Genomic DNA, 21,691 nt, shown 5'->3' with positions numbered 1-21,691 from the left:
ACATGTATTGCTGTTTATATATATTATAATAAATCAGAATATTCCCTGATAGTAAGCATGCATTTCATTAAAAGCATAGAAAAGCCTCCAGAAGTTGAGAGGACAATATATTAAATCAGATGATAAAGTTTTCTGTTCTTGAAGTAAATATATAGAAATTCAAAAGACAGAACCTAATACAAGTAACACAATTCAGGAGAAATAATAAATTGCAGGCAGCTAAGCTAGTCTGGCTAATTGCATTCCATTGCTAAATCCCAAAAGCTGCTCTTTGTATGTATGAAGCATTCTTCTGCAGGTGTTTTCGCGTATTATAATAATGTTTGATGCATAGTCCCAGGTTCCAACATTAATGGCTCTGTCAATCGAAAGAAAAGGAACGGGTAACTTTCACTTGAAGATCAAAACAGGAAAAAGAATTTAAGTTTGTTAATGACAGACAATAAAACACTCACTCCAGGTTCTGGTTCAGCTTTTGCTTGATCCCCTTTTGGTTCATCAGCTTTTGAGTTCTCTTCACCTGTACAGTAGTGGAGAGAATATAATTTACTTCAATTACTATTCCCAATCAAAATTAACCAAACAACATAAATAACTAATTGGTTCTTGAGTAGCAGGTTGTGAGTAAGAATGCATGATTAAGCCCTGGACACTCTGGTCTTCCACCTAATGAACCAACCACTGAGTCATTGTAATTTACTCATTCACAATCCTGTCAGGCTTGGGCGAGAGATTTCGCGCCCTTTGTGGGCAAGATATGGAAGGATTTATTGAGTACCTCCATCTTCAGGCATATCAGAAGTCCAGAGGGTGAGGTTGTCTCTCAAGAGCTGCATAATTAAGGTGCTGTCCTTATAGGACTCCTCATTCAAAGTGTCCAACTCTGCAATTGCCTCATCAAATGCTTGCTTAGCCAAGTGACAGGCCCTGCATGCATTGCATCCAATTAAGTAAGTAGTTGTTGATGATTGAAGGTAGGCAGGTAGGTGTGAATATACCTTTCTGGGGAGTTGAGAATCTCATAGTAGAAGACAGAGAAGTTGAGAGCAAGGCCAAGACGGATTGGATGAGTGGAAGCAAGTTCTGTGCTAGCATAACCCGAAGCTGCCTGAAAAGTGAAAAGGAAACACAAACCAGACAGACAGATTAGGAAAAAGCCCCCAGGGAACTAAGAGGTTACAAGTTCGACTTCTATAATGATTGCAGGTTTCCCTCTTCACCAATAAAAAAAAAAAAAGTAAACATTAATATAAAGATATGCCTCATAGCCCTTGAGTGATTGATCAGAAGCCTCTTTCTTTTCTTGGTCAGCCTTGAACTCGGCTAGATACCGGAAATAGTCACCTTTCCTGCAATGCAAAAGCATAATTAAGCATATATTCATGCATAATAAGCAAGAGAGTGGTGAATTAAATTAAGAGATGGAGCATAAATATATACAGACATCTTGTAATAGAAGACAGTGGCCTCTCCAGTTTTGGAAGATGGGATCAAGTGGTTGTCAAGGATTTGAAGAATCTCATGGCAGATGTTGGAGAGCTCATCCTCAACCTTCTGACGATAAGTCTTGATGAGCTTCACATTGTGTTCGTTGCTCTTCGACTCCTCTTTCTGCTCTATAGAAGACATGATCCTCCATGAAGCTCTCCTGGCTCCAATCACATTCTTGTACCCCACAGACAGCAAGTTTCTCTCCTCCACCGTCAGCTCCACATTCAGTTTCGCCACATTCTTCATGTACTCCACCATTTCTAACCAACAATTAATTAATGAGATAGATCAGATCCAACATACATTCATAATTAAGAAATGAAAAAAATAAAATACCTTCATAACGTTCGGCTTGTTCGGAAAGCTTGGCCATGTAAACATGGGTCTCCCTCTCCTTTTCTGACGCCATGTTAGGATCACAGACGAGAGAGTTTTTGTTTTCTGGCTTGATCGGTCGAATTATTTAGAGGAAATTAAGAGATGGAAATGAGTGTACGTTGCAGGCAGGCAGAGGGCTTTTAAGTTTTGAAGCACAGAGAGAAGAATATGGTGGCGTGAGAATAGGCTATGCTATGATGAAGGAATGGACAGAGTCAGAGATCGCCTGAGGAAGGGAACAATAACTGTATACGTGCATTGCGCGCTCTCTCTCTCATATTAATAAATTTAATAAATCTTGTTTTTTTACAACAATATAATAAATCTTTTTAAAATTGATTATTCTACAAACCGTATATCTTTTTTTGAAAATACAAACCGTATATCTATTCTGCGCTAATTTCTTAAACTACAGCATTTTTTTAAAAGATCAAATGATGGGTTACACTTTTGTGAGACCATCTCACGAATCTTTATCTATAAGAAGGATCGAGTTGTGTCAATATGAAAATGTAATACTTATACTGGAAAATATAATACTAATTAGAAATAAAATGTTTTTTACTTATGAAAATGTAATACTTTTGACGTTTTAGTAATGTTGACAAGTGTTTGTTACTTATAAGTGAAAATATAATACTTTTAAATCAAAATATAAAAGTATTACCGAATGATCAAATTGACTCGGGAGATCCGACTCAAATAATCCAATAATAAATTATAAACGGTAAGTGATAAAAGACAAATGTAGTATAATAAAAAAGACAACAATTTGCTAATCATAGAGACAAAATTTGTATTAATGAGTTGTGTAAAGTTATTACAAGAGGATAAGTTATGTCCTAACAAGACAAAGAATTTTTATACTAAATAATTGATTCGGTGTCTTTCGAAGGATCTCCTTATCCTATTGAATTATAGATAAATTGACTAAGTTTTTATAGTTCAATTTTAGGAAGTCTTCTTAGGAATTATAAGAAACGTCGATTTTTCATATAATCGAAGTTATATGTCCGATGTTATATGTGATTTTTGTAGTAGTATAAGTTGTATTAAGTGTTTGTTCTTTGTATTATTTGTCCCGCGCCGCACATACCACACTGACCAAAGACCCAGTAATTGGTTGAGAACGGGGCTCGGCCTGGGTGGCCAAGCACGAGGCTTAGACTGGGTAGCGAGCGGGGTGGGCTCGGTCCTAGATCCCCGCAGCTTGACGGGTCCGATTTCCTTGAGGTTGATTCGCACTAATTCCTATTTACAATATATCTATCAATTACGTTTTCCCATATATCTAATAAACGTTTTATTCCTTATTAGTATTACATTTTCAAGTATAATTAAGTATTACATTTGATCTTGACCCGACTTGTCTCGTGGACTAAAATTTGAAAGATAGTCTCACATAAGTTTTTGCTCTAAATTATAGATCAATGAGTTCGTATACAATCAATCCAATGATATGTTTTGTTTAAATATGTTAGTATGTACATTTGCTCTTACTTGTGAAAATTGAATTCAGATTTTTTCAGAATTTTTCTTCACAAAAAGACCATTCGCTACTTCAGCTAGCCCATTCGGTAATAACAATTGCATCTGTGTACTTAATGCACACCTTTTAAAGTTTTTTCCCCTCTAACAAAAATCCCAACTTAGCAAACAAATTATCCATTCTCTCTTTCCTCCAATATGACCATGCTTTCTTTCTTCCAAGTAAATCCGCCATTCCATTCCCACCAAAATGCTGAGACAAACAGTAAATATACCTTTTAAATCTCTGTTCGTCCTCCACCACCGCCAACTCCTCTTCCGAACATCAATCGCCGCCGCCGCCTCCATAGCCCAATCACAGCCTCCTATCCCCACCGCACCGGTCAACGAAGCGCACCTCCTCCGTGTCTGCACAATTCTCTACCAGCAACAGCATTCCTCCGTGGAGAAGCTGCACAACAGCCTCCACAAAACGCCCTTCCACCTCACCCACGAGTTCTTCCTCCGCGTTTGCAATAACTTCCCCTACTCATGGAGACCCGTTTACAAGCTCCACGAGTTCGCCGTGACCCGACCCGGCTTCGCCCACACGCCCACCACCCTCAACAAGATGCTCGACGTCATCGGGAAGTCCAGAAACATCGACCTCTTCTGGGAATTCCTTCAGGAGATCGGTAGACGTCGCTCGGTCACCCCGAAGACCTACGTAATCGCCTTGAAAACACTAGCTTCGGCTAGAGAGCTGAAGAAATGCGTTGAAACTTTTCACGTAATGAACGGATTTGGTTATGAGTACAGCGTGGAGACTTTGAACAAGGTGGTGGAGGCTCTGTGCAGAGACAAGCTAGTTGAAGAAGCTAAGCATGTGGTTATGAAGTTGAAAGATTCAATAAACCCTAGTGTGGTTACTTACAGGTACCTGATATATGGTTTTTGTGACGTGGGCGATACAATTGAGGCCTGCAAGATCTGGAATTTAATGATCGATGCAGGTTTCGAGGCCGATATCGAGTCGATTGAGACTATGATGGAGAGGCTATTCAAGAACAATGACTATGGCCAGGCGTTGAAGCTTTTACAATCCATTAGAGTGAGCAGAATGGATGGTTTGGGGCTGTCAACATACCGGCTGGCGATCAATTGGCTGTGCAAGAAAGGGAAGATTGGGGAGAGCTATGCAGTGTTCGACGAAATGTCCAAGAGAGGGATTAACCCTGATAATTCAACATCAGCATCAATAATCTACGGACTTCTTTGCAGAAGAAGGGTGAGGGAGGCATACGGGGTGTTGGATGGGATTGAGAAGCCAGATATAAGTGTGTATCATGGGATGATCAAAGGGCTCCTGAGGTTGAAAAGGCCAAGAGAAGCAACACAAGTTTTCAGGGAGATGATCGCCAGAGGTTGCGAGCCAATAATGCATACATATATAATGTTGTTGCAGGGGCATTTGGGGAGGAGAGGAAGGAAAGGGTGGGATCCGCTGGTGAACTTTGACACCATTTTTGTGGGAGGTTTGGTTAAGGCAGGGAAGACATTGGAAGCAACGAAATACGCAGAGAGATTGAAGTTCAGAAAGGTTGAGGTGCCAAGGTTTGATTATAACAAGTTCTTGCATTACTATTCGAATGAAGAAGGCGTGGTTATGTTTGAGGTGATGGGCAAGAAACTGAGAGAGGTTGGTTCCTTTGATTTGGCAGATATATTTCTGAGGTACGGTGAGAAAATGGCAACCAGGGACAGGAGAAGAAACAGATTTGTAATAGAGCCAGGAGATGAACAGAATGAAGAAATCAAAATGAGCCATTGAAAACAGAAGAATCAGAATTGTTGAAGCATAACACAAAATGGAGACGTTCAAATATTCTCACTATATGTACATACTGGAACAGAGCTAGAGAGTTCAGGCATTATATTTATAACTTGTTTTTTCCTATATTAATGATTGATTCTAGCTTTCCGCGCACTAAACACTTGTTCTTGAAATGTTGGGTAAATTCCAATTACAAAATCAATGAAGATATATGAAAACCAAAAACAAAGACAAAAATGGGATGAATGAATCACTACAGAATTTTTGTACCCGCTAACCAAGACTCTATGCTGGGGTCGTTTCTGCAGCAGAGGTTCTTATCATCAACACTTTTTGGAAAGAAATGTCTCCACCTTGTTCCTCAACCTCCAGAAACACTGCACCAAATTTTGAAGCCTTATTGTGCAGTTCTCTCCCTGTAGAACATTATTATAATCAATTCACATCCACTATCGTGCCATGGGACGATGAGATAATGGATGGAAAAGAAAAACCCCCCAGCTCCCATCAATGCACAAACTCCCCAGCGAAGATAATGCAGAAGTGTACAGACTGAAGTACAGAAAAATCTTGATAAAGTTGTGGTCCACTCATCCATCAGTCCACCACAGATATAACTGCAATGACAATCATTGTGATCTACCAACTGTTTCAGTAGGGAACAGATGAAACTAGGGTTTGTGGCTCCTGTGGTTTTGCCTTGTTCACATCTGTAATACCTTCATAGTTTTGGAAGCAGCTTTGAAGAGAATGTTAAAAAAAGTGGAACATTTCATTTCGGGCCAGACCTCCAACAAATAGAGTTGTTTCTTTTATTATATTGGTCTGAGGCAGGGGGAGGAGGTTGGTCTGAAAATATCGTGTTAGTAAAGAATGGTTTTTTTGGGTCTACATTTTTGGATAGGCAGAAGCATTGTGGGTGTTCATGAGATACAAGACAGTTAATCATGTGGAATATTACCAGCTTCAGAAAACACTGGAGAACCATCAGCTTGGTAGATTTTCATCTCTTGATAATTATTTTTTCACAAATGGCTTTTGACATACAAGTAGCCGCTGATCACTTCCATTCTGGAGGTCAATCACCCTGGCTTCCCAGCGGATCTGTGTGGCAAACATACGAGCCTTTTCTATATGGCCCAATTTATCTGATATAATAACCCATCCCTGTAAGGTAAGAGAACAATTGTTTAACACAAAATGTTAGTGTGCTAACATATTAAGCACTGAAGCTAGCTCAAATGTGTAAAGTATATACATTAAAAAATGTTTAATTACACAGCAAGTCTGGGAAAGAAAAGACAAACCTCGGGCCTTAAAATACGATCCATCTCGAAAAGTAGATCAATCATACTGCATCTTTGTGAACTAAGGTGTGAAAGGAGCCCATTGGCATGAAGCATGTCAAATGTTCTAGGGTATGTAGGAAATGATTCACACCTGCCACAATTTTAACATTGAAGTAAATACCAGAGAATTATTGAAAAACGGGATTAGGCTATCCCTAAAACCTACATTACTTGACGAAACATTAAAAAGTGACACCAAATTCAAGAATATGAATGCATTGTGACAAATCTTTTATTCAGTAGAATACTTCAACATCTAGGCTGTTTCCATGAAATATAGCAGAAATCACACCCAAAAATGAGGTCTGTGTTATGACTCATCTACTTCTAAATTCTTTCTTTTTCAGATCTCATTATATTCACTCCTAAAAACTAAACTAACTGCAAAAGAAAATGCACCTTAGCTCTCACTCTATGTCAATCTACAAACTAAATATAGATAGAAATATACACATCTTGAGAGAGAATCACAACAAACCAAAAGCATTGTTTCTCTGCCGTCTAGCATAGATCTTTATGTTATTTCAAGTGATAGCTTGACCACTCAAAATAATTACACAATGCAGCAAGCCAAGGTGGTGGGCCTGTTAGCAAGAATGCATACATGGGTGTATCATGTAAATGAATTCGCATTGTTTGGTGCCAATGATGTCAGATGCCCCAAAGGTCCCCAAGTGTATAGCACAGCAAAGGTATTTTTATCATCTCTCACATAGAATTTCTTCAGTTAACTCTATTATAAATAAATTGGTATGTGTATGCTTTTTTATAAGGCTAAACTAACATATTACCAGTTATGCAGAATGCCTGCAAATCCTCGATCAAGTATGAGAGGAAGTGTATTGCGCACCCCAAGAGGCACAACATTCATCACCCACACTGATTTTCCTGCTTCAGATAATGCAGCATTTAATCCCCCATAATATGCATTCATATCCATAACATTCCGAACCATATTATATGGAGGCAATGGATCCTCATCCCCAGGCCTCTTTGGATGGTCAGAGAAAATTAAGGGTGACAGCAAAGACCAATAGTTTCTCAATGAAGATCTCCAGAACTCTAAGTCCTCATAGAAATCTTCAGGATGAATACCTGCTTAACAAGAAATTATTAGTTCTTTGAAGATGGACATATATAGAGTATCACATATCAGGCTTATAGAACTAGTATCCTTTCCATGAATTTCAAGTTCAGTTGAGTTCAGAGGGCCAGTTCTGGCATGAATGGGAATCCATCTATTGTTGGCTGTCCCTGAAATACAATGTGCAAGTGGTTGGTAATAAGTTTGAATATCCTCTCCATTACAAATAGGTACAGCTCCCTGCTTCCTACAACACAGAACCAACAGTATATTACAAGGGTTGAAGGGGGAGAAACAAGATGCATAAGTAAAATGGCAAAATTAGGGCAAAGAATAGAATCTAGAGTGTCAGGAAGAAAGAGGTGGCAATACAGGCAGAAAGTGTAAACAAATGTGATCAGGTCCAATGTTACCCATATATCTATATATAAAGCATCTAATAGATAAAAGTAATTCATCAGAAGTGGTGAACAAAAATGTTTTCCCATATGTGAAGCAAAAAGAATCAGAAACCATTTTTTATAGTGTAGCTTCTATACAAAAGCTATCCCATTAGTCTCACACTCTCACCTAGTACACTGAGAATCGACTGTCTTCTGCCAGATGAAAGTTTCTTCTTGTTGGGCCAAAAGGTTCCAACAAATTTCCCTGGAGAACTTTTCAAATGGAGTTGATAGTCTTCCCTTCTTTGAACTTATAAAATTTCCATTTTGCTGGCTTGTAGGTGAGGTTAACACAAAGTAGCCTCCAGGCTTCAATATACGGTCAGCTTCAATAAGAAATAGTCCATCTGGTTTGCAAAATCACTATTAGGTTTCATGGTAATAAAATTCACCATCTACAATTGGAATAGAAGAAATTTTATACACATTGTTCACAGACATGCTTTACGTTACTAGTACAGCACTATTTAACAACTACTCCACTATCTCTGATTAGTAAGAATCTGTTCTTTTACTTAATTACTTGAATTTTAGAGTACTACTATTGTTATTTTACTTGTCCCCATTCCAAAATAAAATTACTCTTTCTTTTCTGGTAAGCCACATGGGGCATCCTAACTTCATTGTTTTGAAAACAGGGCATCCTAACTTCATAAAAGAAGCACTTAAAATAGATTAAGAGCATGATATACGAGAATATAATGTAATAATATCAGGTTTGTCACAGAGAAAACCTAATAGCTACAAAGACCTATAATGTACAAGCAAAGGATACTATAGCAGGCTTAGCAGCCAATGGTTAATCTCCTTTAATGAGATAGAGTAAAATGTAGAACTAACTCAAGGTTATAATTGAGCCATTGATAACACTAACAGCTATGAAGAGAAAGTCCACAATATCTGACAAAATGGAAAGAACCTATAACCAACAAATATCATATGTTCTTTTTTTTTTTAGATGGTGCCTTTAAATGGCTGGGGTAGGTTGTAGAGAATATAGGCAGTTCTTGAAAAGCAGTGTACAATTGTGTTACATGAAGTAAATACATTTGCAGAAAAAGCACAGTACAAGTTACAAAAGAAAGAAAGAAAAAAAAGAATTAAATAGAAAGCAAACAAATTTATTATGGTAATCAAACTCATTGAGGCATAGATTAACAAATGAGGATAACGACAAAGAAGTTTCATAAGAAATGTCATCTTCGATGCTATGAAGGCAATACCTTTCTTATCCCATATGATCCCACACTGAGCACAATGAACCATGTCATATGACAGTGATGGGAATGGAAGCTGATTAGCAATGAAGTTGCCAATCACTGCTGGAAGTCCTCTCTCAAGTGCTAACTGGACTTGGCTACTTGAAGATTCATATGCTGCCACACAAAGAGGCATCAACTTTAGAGAGAGTAAGTGAGCCCCAAAGCTACCAAATCCACAGCCAATATCTAGTACATTGTGCACCTGTTATTACCAGAAGATAAATTATCTTAGCCTCAGTAAAAACTGGTTTGAAATCATGGTTTCAGTATCAAGAAACTGAACTACACTAGTATATGATTTTGAGCTTTAACAAAAGTGGAGAACAGTATAGCAACTAAACAAGAAATGCTGGTCCTCAAAACAGCAAGTGGGAGATAGAATAAGTGTTAAATGAGTATAAAATAACCAAGACTTACACCAGCTTGAAGAAGTTCAGTGTCACTTCCTAACCCAATCAACTCTGCAATTAGGTGAGAGTAGTCTTTGACGTCATCAACAACTGCTCCATCATCTGAACGGAAAGCAATTTGATTCTCTTCTAGTAACATTAGCCTGGTACATTTGATCACTAATTAGAAGAAAACAGTTGTCACTCACAAAGAAACTTTACTATTCTGCATAATAATAAATCATAGATAGTAAAAAACTCAATCCACTGCTTTTATGATCTTTGCAGATTATATATTGAATTCAATATTTTTAGCATCTCTAATTTAATCATAAAAGGTGAATAATTGAATATAATTACCTTTTTGTCATGCCTCCAGATGAAAGGAAATGGCCTTTGGTTAACTTCACATTTCCGCTCCAGATGACATCCCTTCCTGCAGGCCAAGTCAAAGGAATCTTATAGTCCTTAGGCGGACGCACTAAACAATCCTGCAGATCTTGTGATACTTCACAATACCGATCAAACTCCTCCCCATCCTTAAATCCAGAAAGCAAATTTGCAGACACATTGTAGCAAGGTACATAGTTCTCTCTATCCTTGCTACAAATACCAACATTCTTTATCCGGTTAGATCCATGGGAAATGCTCCTTAGTTCCAGGTAATCTCCTGCTGCTTGCTCCTTCAACCTTCTATAATTTGTATAAATGTTAGGTTTTGAAGAAGTAACAGAGTCAAAAGCACTCGAGGAAGATGATCCCAACAATGATATTAGCCCAAATATGCTGACAAGAAGCAAGAGCAACCAATTGAGTGGTGGTCTAGGGCCGAATATTATGGATAGCTTGTTGAACAAAGGGCTTCTCATGACCAGATTTTGCAGACCCCTTAAATTTGAGCTGATGCACTCCACAAGTACTAGCTATTGTTTTGACTTGAACCTCCAAGGTCCACATAAGCTACAACCTATTGTAAGACACAATCCCTTGTAAATATCATTCAAGTCCCAAACAACTTCAACTGGCATTGGTAGAATCTAATAGCCAAGCTTTCATCAATTGCAATAAATTCAGCAGCTACACCCTATGAATTAAATAGTTGAACTATAAACCAGCTTAATTGATCCTTTCAACCACCCACTCTAACCACAACAACAGAATTCAGAAAAGAAAATCACTCCTCAGAAAACTAACGCACCAACTACCACACCTTCCAATTCAAATACTTCAGGACTTCTCAAAAACTCCGCGAGTAATGCCAAACTCACTCTTTTCCAAAATAAGTCTTACTCCTAACAAATCCAACAAGTAATCTCGGATCAACCTGCAAACACATCGCCAATTTTTTTCAAATAAATAACCAAGTGGATATAAGCAAATCCTAACTAACTTTGAGACAAAGTTAGACAGCATTACAACGATGAAGATCTCAAACTCAGATCGGCTCCACACAATTCCCCAAGCGTAAAGTTAAAAATAGAAATGACATCAATAATCATTAATCAATAATCATAACGATCATCATTACAAAGCAAACGACTATTAATTACAGGACATTAGGGTTTTTGAGCGTACCAGCTAGCTCCAGAACAATGCCTCTGTATGTATAGCTTTTTCCTGTGTATGCATACACTGAACCGACTATGCAGAGCACGGATTCACCATTAACGTCCGACGAAAGAGAAAGAAGCAAACAGCTTTTTGGTTGGATGCAGAATCCTACTCCGAGTCCTAGTTATCTAAAATGGAGAAATTATTATATTATTGAATCTTAGTTTATAATATTTTATGATAGATCTGGCGTATATACACAACACTCACTGTTATAGTGGAATAATAATTGTGCTTGCATTATTCTCCCTTTTGCCGATATTAATAACATCGAAAATTGAGATTTTTGTTCCTTAAATTATTTTATTTTTAAAAATTTAGTGCTTATAAGCTAATTTAAATAAATTTAGTTCCTTAATTGTTTATAATGTTGTATATTTAATCTCGAATATTATATAATTATCAAATTCAATTGATATATGAGTTATTTTTATAAATATTCACGGTTAAAAATGACGTTCACATGTAGAGAACGAAACTTTTTAATCATAGATATTAATTCTAAATGATTAAAATTAATCTCATAAAAGAAATTTGTTAATAAAATTTGAGAATTATATAATATTAGGGATTAAAAGCTCAAAATAATGAACAATTAAAAAACTAGATTTGTTTAAACTAATTAGCATGAACCAACTTTTCAAAAGTGAAATAATTTATGAATAAAAAATGTTGAATTCCCTAATAACATTAATAAGAAAAATTCCTTTAAAATTAAAATAACTTTTTTTCCAAGAGAAATGCGTCTCATATATTACTAGAAGGGTGTAAGAACAGCGCCATGCAATATAGTACATGAATAATTTTATAAATGTAGGGTTATCATTATTTATAAATATGATGTTTGTAGCATTAAATAATGTATATTATCATCATAATTAATAAAATAGCTCTTTTACTCTCGTAGACGTAAGCAAACTGTCATACCATGTAAATATTTTTCTTCTTGATTTTTATGTCTTTTTTCTTAATCTCTTGTTACATGGTCATACCATGTAAACTACATATGTCACTATAAAATCATATCAATAGTCATTCGAAGTGGACCCAAACACATGCAAGTCAATTGGAGGATCACCAATTTGTGTAAACGGTACAGTTATCTAATTAATATATACAATTATTGATTTTTCTATAAATATGTTTTAGCCTGCAATTTCAATCTCTAAATAAAATTGACTGTACTTTATTCTCTTATTTTCTTTTCTTTTTTAATATGAATATTCGTTAATATTATATAATATGATGTAAATATCAAAAATTGATTGCAAGTGTTGTAAACGTTTTATTTACTTAAATGCATGCAATAGTATAATGAGCTAGAAAGTGAACAAACAGAAACAAATGTAAGGTAAGGTTTAGTTGATGATTGATTTGAGTAATGATTGTGCCTTATATGAAGAGCAATGTAGTTAAGACTTGGTCTAAACAAAATCAGAAAATTGCAATGATGCCAAATGGAGCCGAGTAGGTAATTTCCTCCGTGCTTCCGGCAAGAATATATATACTTCATATGTGTTTTTATCTAATAAAAAGATCATAAAATAAGATTTATGAATGTGACACGTTATGCTTCTATCTAACAAATGACTTAGCAATAATACAACCATTTATAAAAATAATAATAAAGGATCGGAGAAGGTGTTGCATGTCCACATGGAATCGAATTGGGTTACTTGACTTACTAGCTAGACTTTTATACTAACGCAGTAACATGATAGAAGACTTCATCATGTATTTAGACATGACATCCCTCTCTTCCATCCTAACATTTTTATACAATAATATTATTTTGGCTTGCCTTTAATATAATATTTTCTAGAAACATTAGTGAAGTTTCGTCTCAAACGAAGTCTCTAGGAAGCTCTCCACCTCTTAGATTCGGACTTCCTCTCCGACCATCATTTTTTAAAATCATTATTTAGAGTCGAATGTTGTTTCATCCCCCAACAATCTCTAATCAAAGACGATGGGTGATCTTTGAGTGAGGCCATTGGTCTTTGATGGGACCTTTTGATTTTTTTTTTAAATCATATCAATTTTGTTGTCCACATAATATGTCACATGAAGAAACTTGTCATTTGGGTATACTTGTACGATTTTAATTTGTATCAGTGACACGAATCGCCCTAAATATATATTATGTCCATAGTACAGTGATATATTTTACCTTTAATCCATTTAATTTAAATGTGATTTAAAATCATTAATTCAAACTAAATTGAGTTTTATTTTTTTTTTTAAAAAAAAGTTTGTACTTTCGTTTATTTAGAATTTAACTTTTAATATTTGAGCCGAATTATTTGAATTTGCCTGTTTAAAAGTTTAGTAAAGGAACTGAATTTGAGATATATTGAAGTAATAAGCAAGTTATAAATGACCTGGACTTGCACTCAAACCCATTACATTTGCATAGCATTGAAACTCACACAAAAACTTGACGTAGTGGACACCAATACCACAAAATGATTAACCTTGCTCAAAAACGAATTTAGTAGTGGACAGGTAAATCACATAATTTAGTAGCCTATTAAATGGAAAGATAAGGGTCTAGCATTCATATATAAATAGTCCGCAAAATGATTAACCTCTTTATTGCTTATGGTATCTCTAAAGTCAACAATATTTATAAATCTTGCTCATCATCATATTGAAAAATATATATGGAAGCCAAAGTCATTTACTTCACATCTTTATTTTTTATTTTTCAATTTTTCATTTCTCTAAAGAAAAAAAAAGGTTAGAAATGTTGTTACAAGGAACCGAAGTGTGGATCTACTTTTCATTCGTGTATGTCTTCAGTTTTTCAAATTTGGAGACTTAGTTCAATATATTCTCCAAATTCTTTCCCTAAACAACTTTTTTTGTAAATTTTTAATTTTTCATTTCTCTAATTTTTTTTAATTTTTCTCTAAATAAATGCACTTCTTTTCTCCTGGCGATAATGGCGCACTGCACGCGCAGCAGCTCCACCGCCACTGAATGCGGAAAAAAACATTTATTTCAAATACCCAATGACCATACAATCCAAATGTCCAAATTATGAGGTAACTACTCACAGGTTGTACAATTTGCACTTAGACAATGATGGGCGCACCATGGTAGTGTAAGTTTGTAACTTGTCACGATTTTATTATTTTAAAAAGTTAATTTCATTTTTTTTACTAAATTTATAAGTGGCAATCTAATTTAATTTTTGATTTTCAAAATATTCTCTTTAATCTTAGTATTATTGTGACACGACTATTTTTGGTCATTCATCAACAAAATCGTTTAAATTGTGTTAAATACATAGACATTTTAGTCTATTCAATTCTAAGTGCTAACTATTTTTTTTTTGGTCCTAGATTTATATATGTTATTACACTTTTAGTCCTTTTTTTCATAATATCCCCATTGGTTCTAGTATTATTGTAGCATGACCATTTTTTTATCATGTTTAAATGTCATTAAAAATGATTGTTTTTACCACTCAAAATCCCCCATTTCTCTTCTTGGTAATAGAACAATTCAAATGTTCTACATCTTTAAAAAAAAAAACCATATACATTGGTCATACATCCAGTGATAGCATAAATAATCATATCCATAATTCATTATATTTATAGCATAATGGAGCAAAACTGGTATCAATACATAAATGTAGTAAAAAAAAAGTACAATTAAAAAATCACAAGTATATTTCATGGACAATAAAGATACATATATAGGTGAAGCATAAAGAAACAAACACCGAAATTTCAAGCAAAAACATTGTTATTACATACACACCATAAACAGACTACTTTCCCATTGACACACATTGATCTATGAATAAAAGTGAAATTTGGTCCAATTCAAAAGTGAAAGTCAAGGCCGGATCCATTAATGCATGCTTTCTCTGATCCTTCATCCTTGTACTATCATAAGTAGGGGAAAAGAATGCATCAGTTTTTCTCACCCGGCCCTTTATAAAAAAAAAAATAATATAGGGAGTATATATATAAGTATTTGAGCTGCATGCTGCTATGGGTTCTAAACCAATTATTTTCGTTTTCATTTCCTTGGCTATTTTTCTCATCATCATAAGCGCTGATGAGGTTGCTGCTAGTGACTTACTGGCCAACTGTAAGTTACTTTAATTCCGCCCGATCCATTCATCAATTTCTGCTCTGCTCTGATCTATATTTCGATCATATTTAATTTTCATGCATATATCACATGCATGCTTCCAGTTCCAGAGATTCCATTCCTCTTCAAAGAACCAATGCCTAAAGTCAAACAAATTAAAAGGAAACACAATGTGGCCTGGGGAAATTTATAGTACGTATGTAGTTGGACATGTAATCGCCAATGTCCCTTGCGGGGAAAAGGAAGCAATTTTTTTTAAATGGAAACAAAATTCCTTCCTAACAATATTTTTGATTTACAAGAAAGCTTGCAACCGTCATGTAAAAATACACTCTGAATGAAGGATGCCATGTGACCCACAGGTAAAGAATCACATTGAGATAAATCAGTCTAAGTTGTCTATAATCGACCGACTAAAAGAAATCAATTAACAACTCACATGTGACCCTAAATCAACTAGTTGCTAAAATATGACAGATCAGAGTTAGTTTTGTAAATATTATAAACTTGAAAGTTTGTAATAATTATAAATTAAAATTGATGACTTAGTGTTTTTTTGGTTACTAAAACCTTTAATGGGCGTCCCTGATGGACGGCTGTGATCAATCTTTACTTTTTACCGTAAGGAGTTACTCTCATTTGAACCTATATTATAATAATAGAAGTGTTTCCACATAATTTTTTCGGTAATTCATATATAAATACACTAGATTATACGATATTCTATGAAAATATATACACATATATAGTTTGACATGTGTAGAAAGTCAAATTATACTACTCGTGTAAGGAATGAGAATAACTAGGAAATTAGAGGGAATCAATTCATACCCTTTATTTTGAAAATTATCATACTTTAAAAAGTAAAAAAAAAATTCAATATTATACAATAACTTTCGTTATATATGGTTTATTTAGAAATTTGAATTGTCCGTTTTCAAAAAAAAAAAAAGAAAAAGAAAAAAGAAATTTGAATTGTCCAGCGTTTGGTTATCATAGGAAAAGATGAATTCAATGGAAAATAGTTCTTCTGATCAAAGAAATATGACTTAATTTGGTAAAAAATATCTTCTTAAATTTTTACTTTGAATATATTTTTTCAATCTCTTTATCACGCTTAGTTCTCTCTAGATGAGTGGTACGATGTTAAATTGGCAAGTTGACCCGCTATGTGTTTTGTTATTATTTAAAAAGTGTTGGGCTAACTTAGCTAAAATATGAGTCGAGTTGGGTTGAGTCAAACAATAAAATATTGACCCGACTCGTCTCAAACTCCAAAGTATAAAAAAAAAAAAATTATACGGATAAATAGTAATTAATATTTTTTAAAAATGAATCAACTCACAATCAATCACTTTCGAGCCATTATAATGCCATCGTCAACAACAATGCAAATATCCCTTTCGAGATTTACATACATAGAAACCTACGAAAGAGTTTCATTCCTCTTGGAGGAAATACCGAAATATTGATTGTTTTGGATCTTTTATCGGACAATACAATGTAGCCTACCTGTCCAACAAACAACTTACCTATATGTAAAACACATTGTACATAATATTTAAGGTTGAAATAATATTAAATGGGTGAAATAAAATTCTATTATTAAAAAACTGAGACATAAGATGTGAATTACCTAATCTGCTGTCATACATTTATCATTTTTTTAGATTTGTTCCCGGATTAATTTGAATCGCAAATTATATCGTGGACCGCGGTCCACAATCCATGGATTGTGGACTGCAGCATCGAAAAGACGTCGTTTTGATTAATGAAAATAGACAGATGAAACGGTATCCGTTCCGCGCAACTGCAGTTCCCTTTCAACACAATTGCAGTATCAGTTTACACAAGTGTAGTTCCAGATAGATGAAAGTCCTCTGTTCTGCGCAACTGCATTTCCTTTCCTTTCAATGCAGTATTAGTTCAACACAACTGCAGTATCAGATCTGGTCCACAATATAACAACTGAATTTGAATCCACGCTGACCAATCTCCCGTATACTTCGTAGGATCATTATGAATTACATTAAACCATTTCATAAAATAAAATAAATATTTTATTTCATACAATATATACAACAGTCAGTCATCTATTTTGCAATTGCATTAATAATCTGTTTATTAAATTCTGGGTTTTCTGTGTTATATATATATCACACTAAACATACATCCTAAGTTGAATCAAGTGATATATGCATGCTTAATTTAAACATAACCACCGTAGCATCACCTCCTCTGAAGTCTGATCTGATCAATTGGTCTCTGATCTATAACTTGGTACTAAAATATAAGCTAAGATATGTGGGTGAGGAAGGGCGGCGGAGCGGCAGTTGCAACCTTAACCGCCGCCGCCGTGTTTGTTGTGGTTACCAGCAGCTGCAGGTTAAGTGTAGCTCAGAACATTAGTAGAGGAAGCTTTCCAAATGGTTTTGTGTTTGGGACTGCCACTTCTGCATATCAGGTTTCATTATATTCTACTGTATGGTGTTTATCAATCTTATACTTTATATCTATAGTATTTGAACTTTTAATTAGAGACTACTGAACACCATCCACCAAAAAGCTAAGCATTCATATATAAAGACACGACTTTTAATTTTTATGTAAAAATTCGTAAAGAAAAAATTACAAATCTTTAATATAATTTTCAAAGTAACACCCAATCTGTTTCTTTAGTGTGAAGGAGCTGTGCAGGAAGATGGAAGAGGCCAAACAATTTGGGACACTTATGCACATAATTCTGGTAAAGTGATTGATAATAGCACGGCTGATGTAGCTGTGGATCATTATCACCGTTATCCAGTAAGCTAAGTTTTCTCCAAATAATTTCTACAATTAATCAGCATTATTTTTTAAAAAAAATGTTTAAAGGTTTATTATTATTATTCTGTCTTTTATTTTATTTTTCATTGGTTGTCACATTGTATAACAGGAAGATATAGAATTGATGAAGGCTATGGGGATGGATGCCTACAGATTCTCCATTGCTTGGTCAAGAATATTACCAAGTATAAATGATCCTCAGCTTTTACAAACATATGAAAAATAAAATTTTTAAAAATCAGGCTAGATATTATTATTATTATTTGCTTTTGTAATCTCAGATGGAACTGGGGACATCAACCAGGTTGGAATTGATCATTACAATAAAGTCATCAACATGTTATTATCCTATGGTAATGGTATTTGAATATTCAATCATTGTATGTCAAAAGTTATAAATTTTTTCAAAATAACCTAATTAATTAGCTCCAATTAAAAACATTGGTGCAAGTTTTTTCTTAGAAAAAAATAATACTTTTTATTCAGACTTTGATTGACATAAGCGTTATTAATTATTTAGGAATTGAACCATATGTGACCCTCTACCATTGGGACCTTCCTCAAGCTCTTGAGAACAAATACAATGGATGGCTGGATCGACAGATCATGTGAAATATACCAAATTAAATATGCTAAATTTAATTTTTATTATTTTGTACGTACTTTGGTTGTGGTACTAGAATTATTAGACCGGGGCTCATTTGACAGCACCCATTGATTTACAGAAACGATTTTGCCACCTATGCGGAGACGTGTTTCCAAGAATTTGGCGACAGAGTAAAGCAATGGATAACTATCAACGAGCCCCACACCATCGCCGTCCAAGGCTACGCTTCCGGATTCCTGGCTCCGGGGAGATGCACCGGCGGCTGCCCCGCCGGAAACTCTTCCACTGAACCCTACATCGTCGCCCACAACCTGCTCCTAGCTCATGCCGCTGCGGTCAACATTTACAAAAACAAGTACAAGGTAAATTAATTAAATACAATTCAATTAAGGCATATTATAATATGCCAATTAAAACACCCTGTGGCCTAGTGACACCCGATTTACACTAGTCTCAGTGGAGGTAACTGTTGACTCTTTGTGCTTCAGTAGTAGGTTGAGAAAGTAGCTATGAATAGATGCTATATTGTAACAGAGTCAGTAGTACTAAAAAAAAGGCATAATATAATATTGATAATAATTTCTTTATAATTAAAAATTAAGAGGCAATGCTACATGCCTACATAGAATATATATTAATTTGTCCATATTTTGTGACGTCTATATTATTGTTATTATTATAGGCTAAGCAAGGAGGTACCATTGGAATATCTTTAGATACTTTTTGGTATGAACCTTTGTCTAACTCTACAGCTGACCTTGAAGCAAGACAACGAGCACTAGACTTCAACTTGGGATGGTGCGTAATTTTTAAAAGAATTTATAGTGCCGATAAATATCATGTCTACTGCCAAATAAATAGTAATTGCATTTTTTAAAATAAAATAACAATTAATTTTGAAAATATATCACCACCTTTTTCTATTTATAATAGTATATGATACCTTTTTAACCTAGTTGAATTTTAAACTTTTTTTTCTATAATACGGATAGTATCGGGTACAATCACATGTTCACATATATTTAATTGTATGAGCACTATTTTGCATCAATATTGAGTGCTAGTATAACAAAAACAAAAGTACCATATATGATTGTACCTAATACTATTGACACAGTATTAAAACTTATGATTAATTTTTTGACATGTACAAGTTAGATGGTGTTTGAAAATTCAGAATCTTAGATAGTATTCTTTTTATTCGTTGAATGATTCAATTTAATCTAGGTTTCTTGAACCTGTGACAAGAGGGAATTATCCGGGGTCAATGAGAAGTAGAGTTGGAGAGCGATTGCCAAGATTTTCCAGGGTGGAGTATAATCTTCTCAGAGGTTCCTACGATTTCATCGGCATAAATCACTATACAACTTGGTATACAAGCAATGGCACTTCTAATTCTGCCTTCGTTGATAGCCCAGATTCTGGCACTGTTTCTCAACGTATGTCCTTATCTCCCTTCTTACAAAAATGCAAAAAAACACAAACTATATATCTTTAAAAAAAATAAATTCAATCTTTTTAACCCAGTACTTTAGTGCATGTAGTAACTAGGTTACGTTGTTAATATAATGCAAGATCGGAGTATCGACTATCGAGTCATACTTTATAAGTGTAACTTGAACAAAATCTGAATTAGTCTCACCATGATGAAAATATTGAATAGCATCCGCATGCTTTTAGTAAGAAAATAAAAACAATCAATAATCTTCTAAAACTAGAAATAATTAATCATAAATGGATTGACTCTATTTTGCAAGATTGTAGGTATTATAGTCAAAGCCTTATGAAATAATATAATCTTTGTTTGCAGCAATAAATGGTACCACGCCAATAGGAGACAAGGTATGTAACAGACCTTACATAGATTACAAACAACACATCCAAGGAATACTAATGATTCTTACATAGATTACTATGAGTACCTACCTTGTTTATCTGATACAATGATTATGTAGGCTAATTCAATATGGTTGTACATAGTACCGGGAGGGATGAAAAACTTGATGAATTATATCAAGCAGAAGTATGAAAGTCCCCTTGTCATAATTACCGAAAATGGTAATTGACATCAATTATTTTTTCTTCAACATCAATGCTCATTGAAGTGGATAATGATTCTTTGAAAAAATAAAACAAAAACAAAAACTAAGGTAGTGTAACTATTGACAGGAATGGATGATGCCAAAGAAGATGGTCCAAGAGATGCAAAGAGAATCAGATATCTTAATGACTATCTAACAAACTTGTTGGCTGCAATCAAGTATATGCTTTCACCTTATCTAATAATACTATACCCACCAATATGTTTTTGTTTGTTTTAAAATGATATCTAACCATACATTATATTACATATACTATACATTTGGCATGGCTAGGGATAATAATAGAGGAGAAGATACAATTAACTATTTTAAGTACAAGATATTGTATTATGTACCATAAAATTTCTTAATGTTAACCTATAGAATATATATAGATCATACATCCTACTTTAAATTGTAAGCTATAGTATACACTATTAGAAATTCCTTGACTTTTGTCCATTTAAAGTGTACAAAAATCAACCAAGTTAAAAATAAAATAAAAGATAGTCAATAATTTCTGACCATCAATGGTGGTTCTGAAAAGTAAACTAAAATTTCCAACCACTTTAAAGTGGAAGGAATCAAGAGTAGTTAGTGTTTCGTAATTTTAATAAAAAAAAATAAAATTATTAATTAAGTAAAATCAATAATTACAGTCATATATATATATATATATATATATATATATATATATATATATATATATATATATATATATATATATATATATATATATATATATATATATATATATAT

General features: G+C 34.3%; 3 protein-coding genes across 3 annotated transcripts in view; 2 read left to right on the top strand and 1 right to left on the bottom strand.

Annotated features, from left to right (window-relative positions):
• Positions 1-76: 76 nt before the first annotated feature.
• On the bottom strand, positions 77-11,490 carry LOC116012377 (probable methyltransferase PMT5). Its single transcript, XM_031251904.1, has 19 exons — positions 11,273-11,490; positions 10,058-11,021; positions 9,726-9,861; positions 9,270-9,510; positions 8,174-8,393; positions 7,699-7,850; positions 7,311-7,614; positions 6,478-6,610; positions 6,193-6,337; positions 5,524-5,586; positions 3,755-3,882; positions 2,966-3,120; positions 1,828-1,943; positions 1,445-1,751; positions 1,262-1,349; positions 999-1,108; positions 779-927; positions 456-520; positions 77-358 (listed from the first exon to the last, which is right to left on the bottom strand). Exons 2-19 carry the CDS (start codon positions 10,564-10,566, stop codon positions 350-352), a joined length of 3,030 nt encoding a protein of 1,009 aa, XP_031107764.1. The 5' UTR covers positions 10,567-11,021; positions 11,273-11,490; the 3' UTR covers positions 77-349.
• LOC116033645 (putative pentatricopeptide repeat-containing protein At1g26500) lies at positions 3,474-5,328 on the top strand. Its single transcript, XM_031276405.1, has one exon. The coding sequence runs from the start codon at positions 3,608-3,610 to the stop codon at positions 5,165-5,167; it is 1,560 nt and encodes a 519-aa protein (XP_031132265.1). The 5' UTR covers positions 3,474-3,607; the 3' UTR covers positions 5,168-5,328.
• A 6,110-nt stretch (positions 11,491-17,600) lies between the features above and the next one.
• The window catches only part of LOC116033655 (beta-glucosidase 6-like), a 5,393-nt gene continuing 1,302 nt past the window's right edge, over positions 17,601-21,691 (top strand). Inside the window, exons 1-11 of the mRNA XM_031276416.1 lie at positions 17,601-17,882; positions 18,098-18,223; positions 18,354-18,429; positions 18,526-18,597; positions 18,765-18,852; positions 18,970-19,213; positions 19,534-19,649; positions 20,079-20,290; positions 20,662-20,693; positions 20,807-20,909; positions 21,021-21,111. Of these exons, the coding sequence (XP_031132276.1) occupies positions 17,721-17,882; positions 18,098-18,223; positions 18,354-18,429; positions 18,526-18,597; positions 18,765-18,852; positions 18,970-19,213; positions 19,534-19,649; positions 20,079-20,290; positions 20,662-20,693; positions 20,807-20,909; positions 21,021-21,111 (1,322 nt within the window). The 5' untranslated portion in view covers positions 17,601-17,720. The remainder of the gene's footprint in view (positions 17,883-18,097; positions 18,224-18,353; positions 18,430-18,525; positions 18,598-18,764; positions 18,853-18,969; positions 19,214-19,533; positions 19,650-20,078; positions 20,291-20,661; positions 20,694-20,806; positions 20,910-21,020; positions 21,112-21,691) is intronic.

The sequence above is a fragment of the Ipomoea triloba genome, chromosome 1, assembly GCF_003576645.1.
Source record: "Ipomoea triloba cultivar NCNSP0323 chromosome 1, ASM357664v1".
NCBI classification, from domain to species: Eukaryota; Viridiplantae; Streptophyta; class Magnoliopsida; order Solanales; family Convolvulaceae; genus Ipomoea; species Ipomoea triloba.
Note: the sequence above shows the minus strand (reverse complement) of the source record. Positions and strands in the feature narration are given on the sequence as shown.

Excerpts from the sequence above, each read along its gene's own strand:
- LOC116033645 (XM_031276405.1), top strand. The coding sequence starts at position 3,608 with ATGCTGAGACAAACAGTAAATATACCTTTTAAATCTCTGTTCGTCCTC.
- LOC116012377 (XM_031251904.1), bottom strand. The coding sequence starts at position 10,566 with ATGAGAAGCCCTTTGTTCAACAAGCTATCCATAATATTCGGCCCTAGA. Across the intron at positions 9,862-10,057 it reads TCTGGAGGCATGACAAAAAG|GCTAATGTTACTAGAAGAGA; the intron begins GTAATTATATTC and ends CAAATGTACCAG. Across the intron at positions 6,338-6,477 it reads ATCGTATTTTAAGGCCCGAG|GGATGGGTTATTATATCAGA; the intron begins GTTTGTCTTTTC and ends CTTACCTTACAG.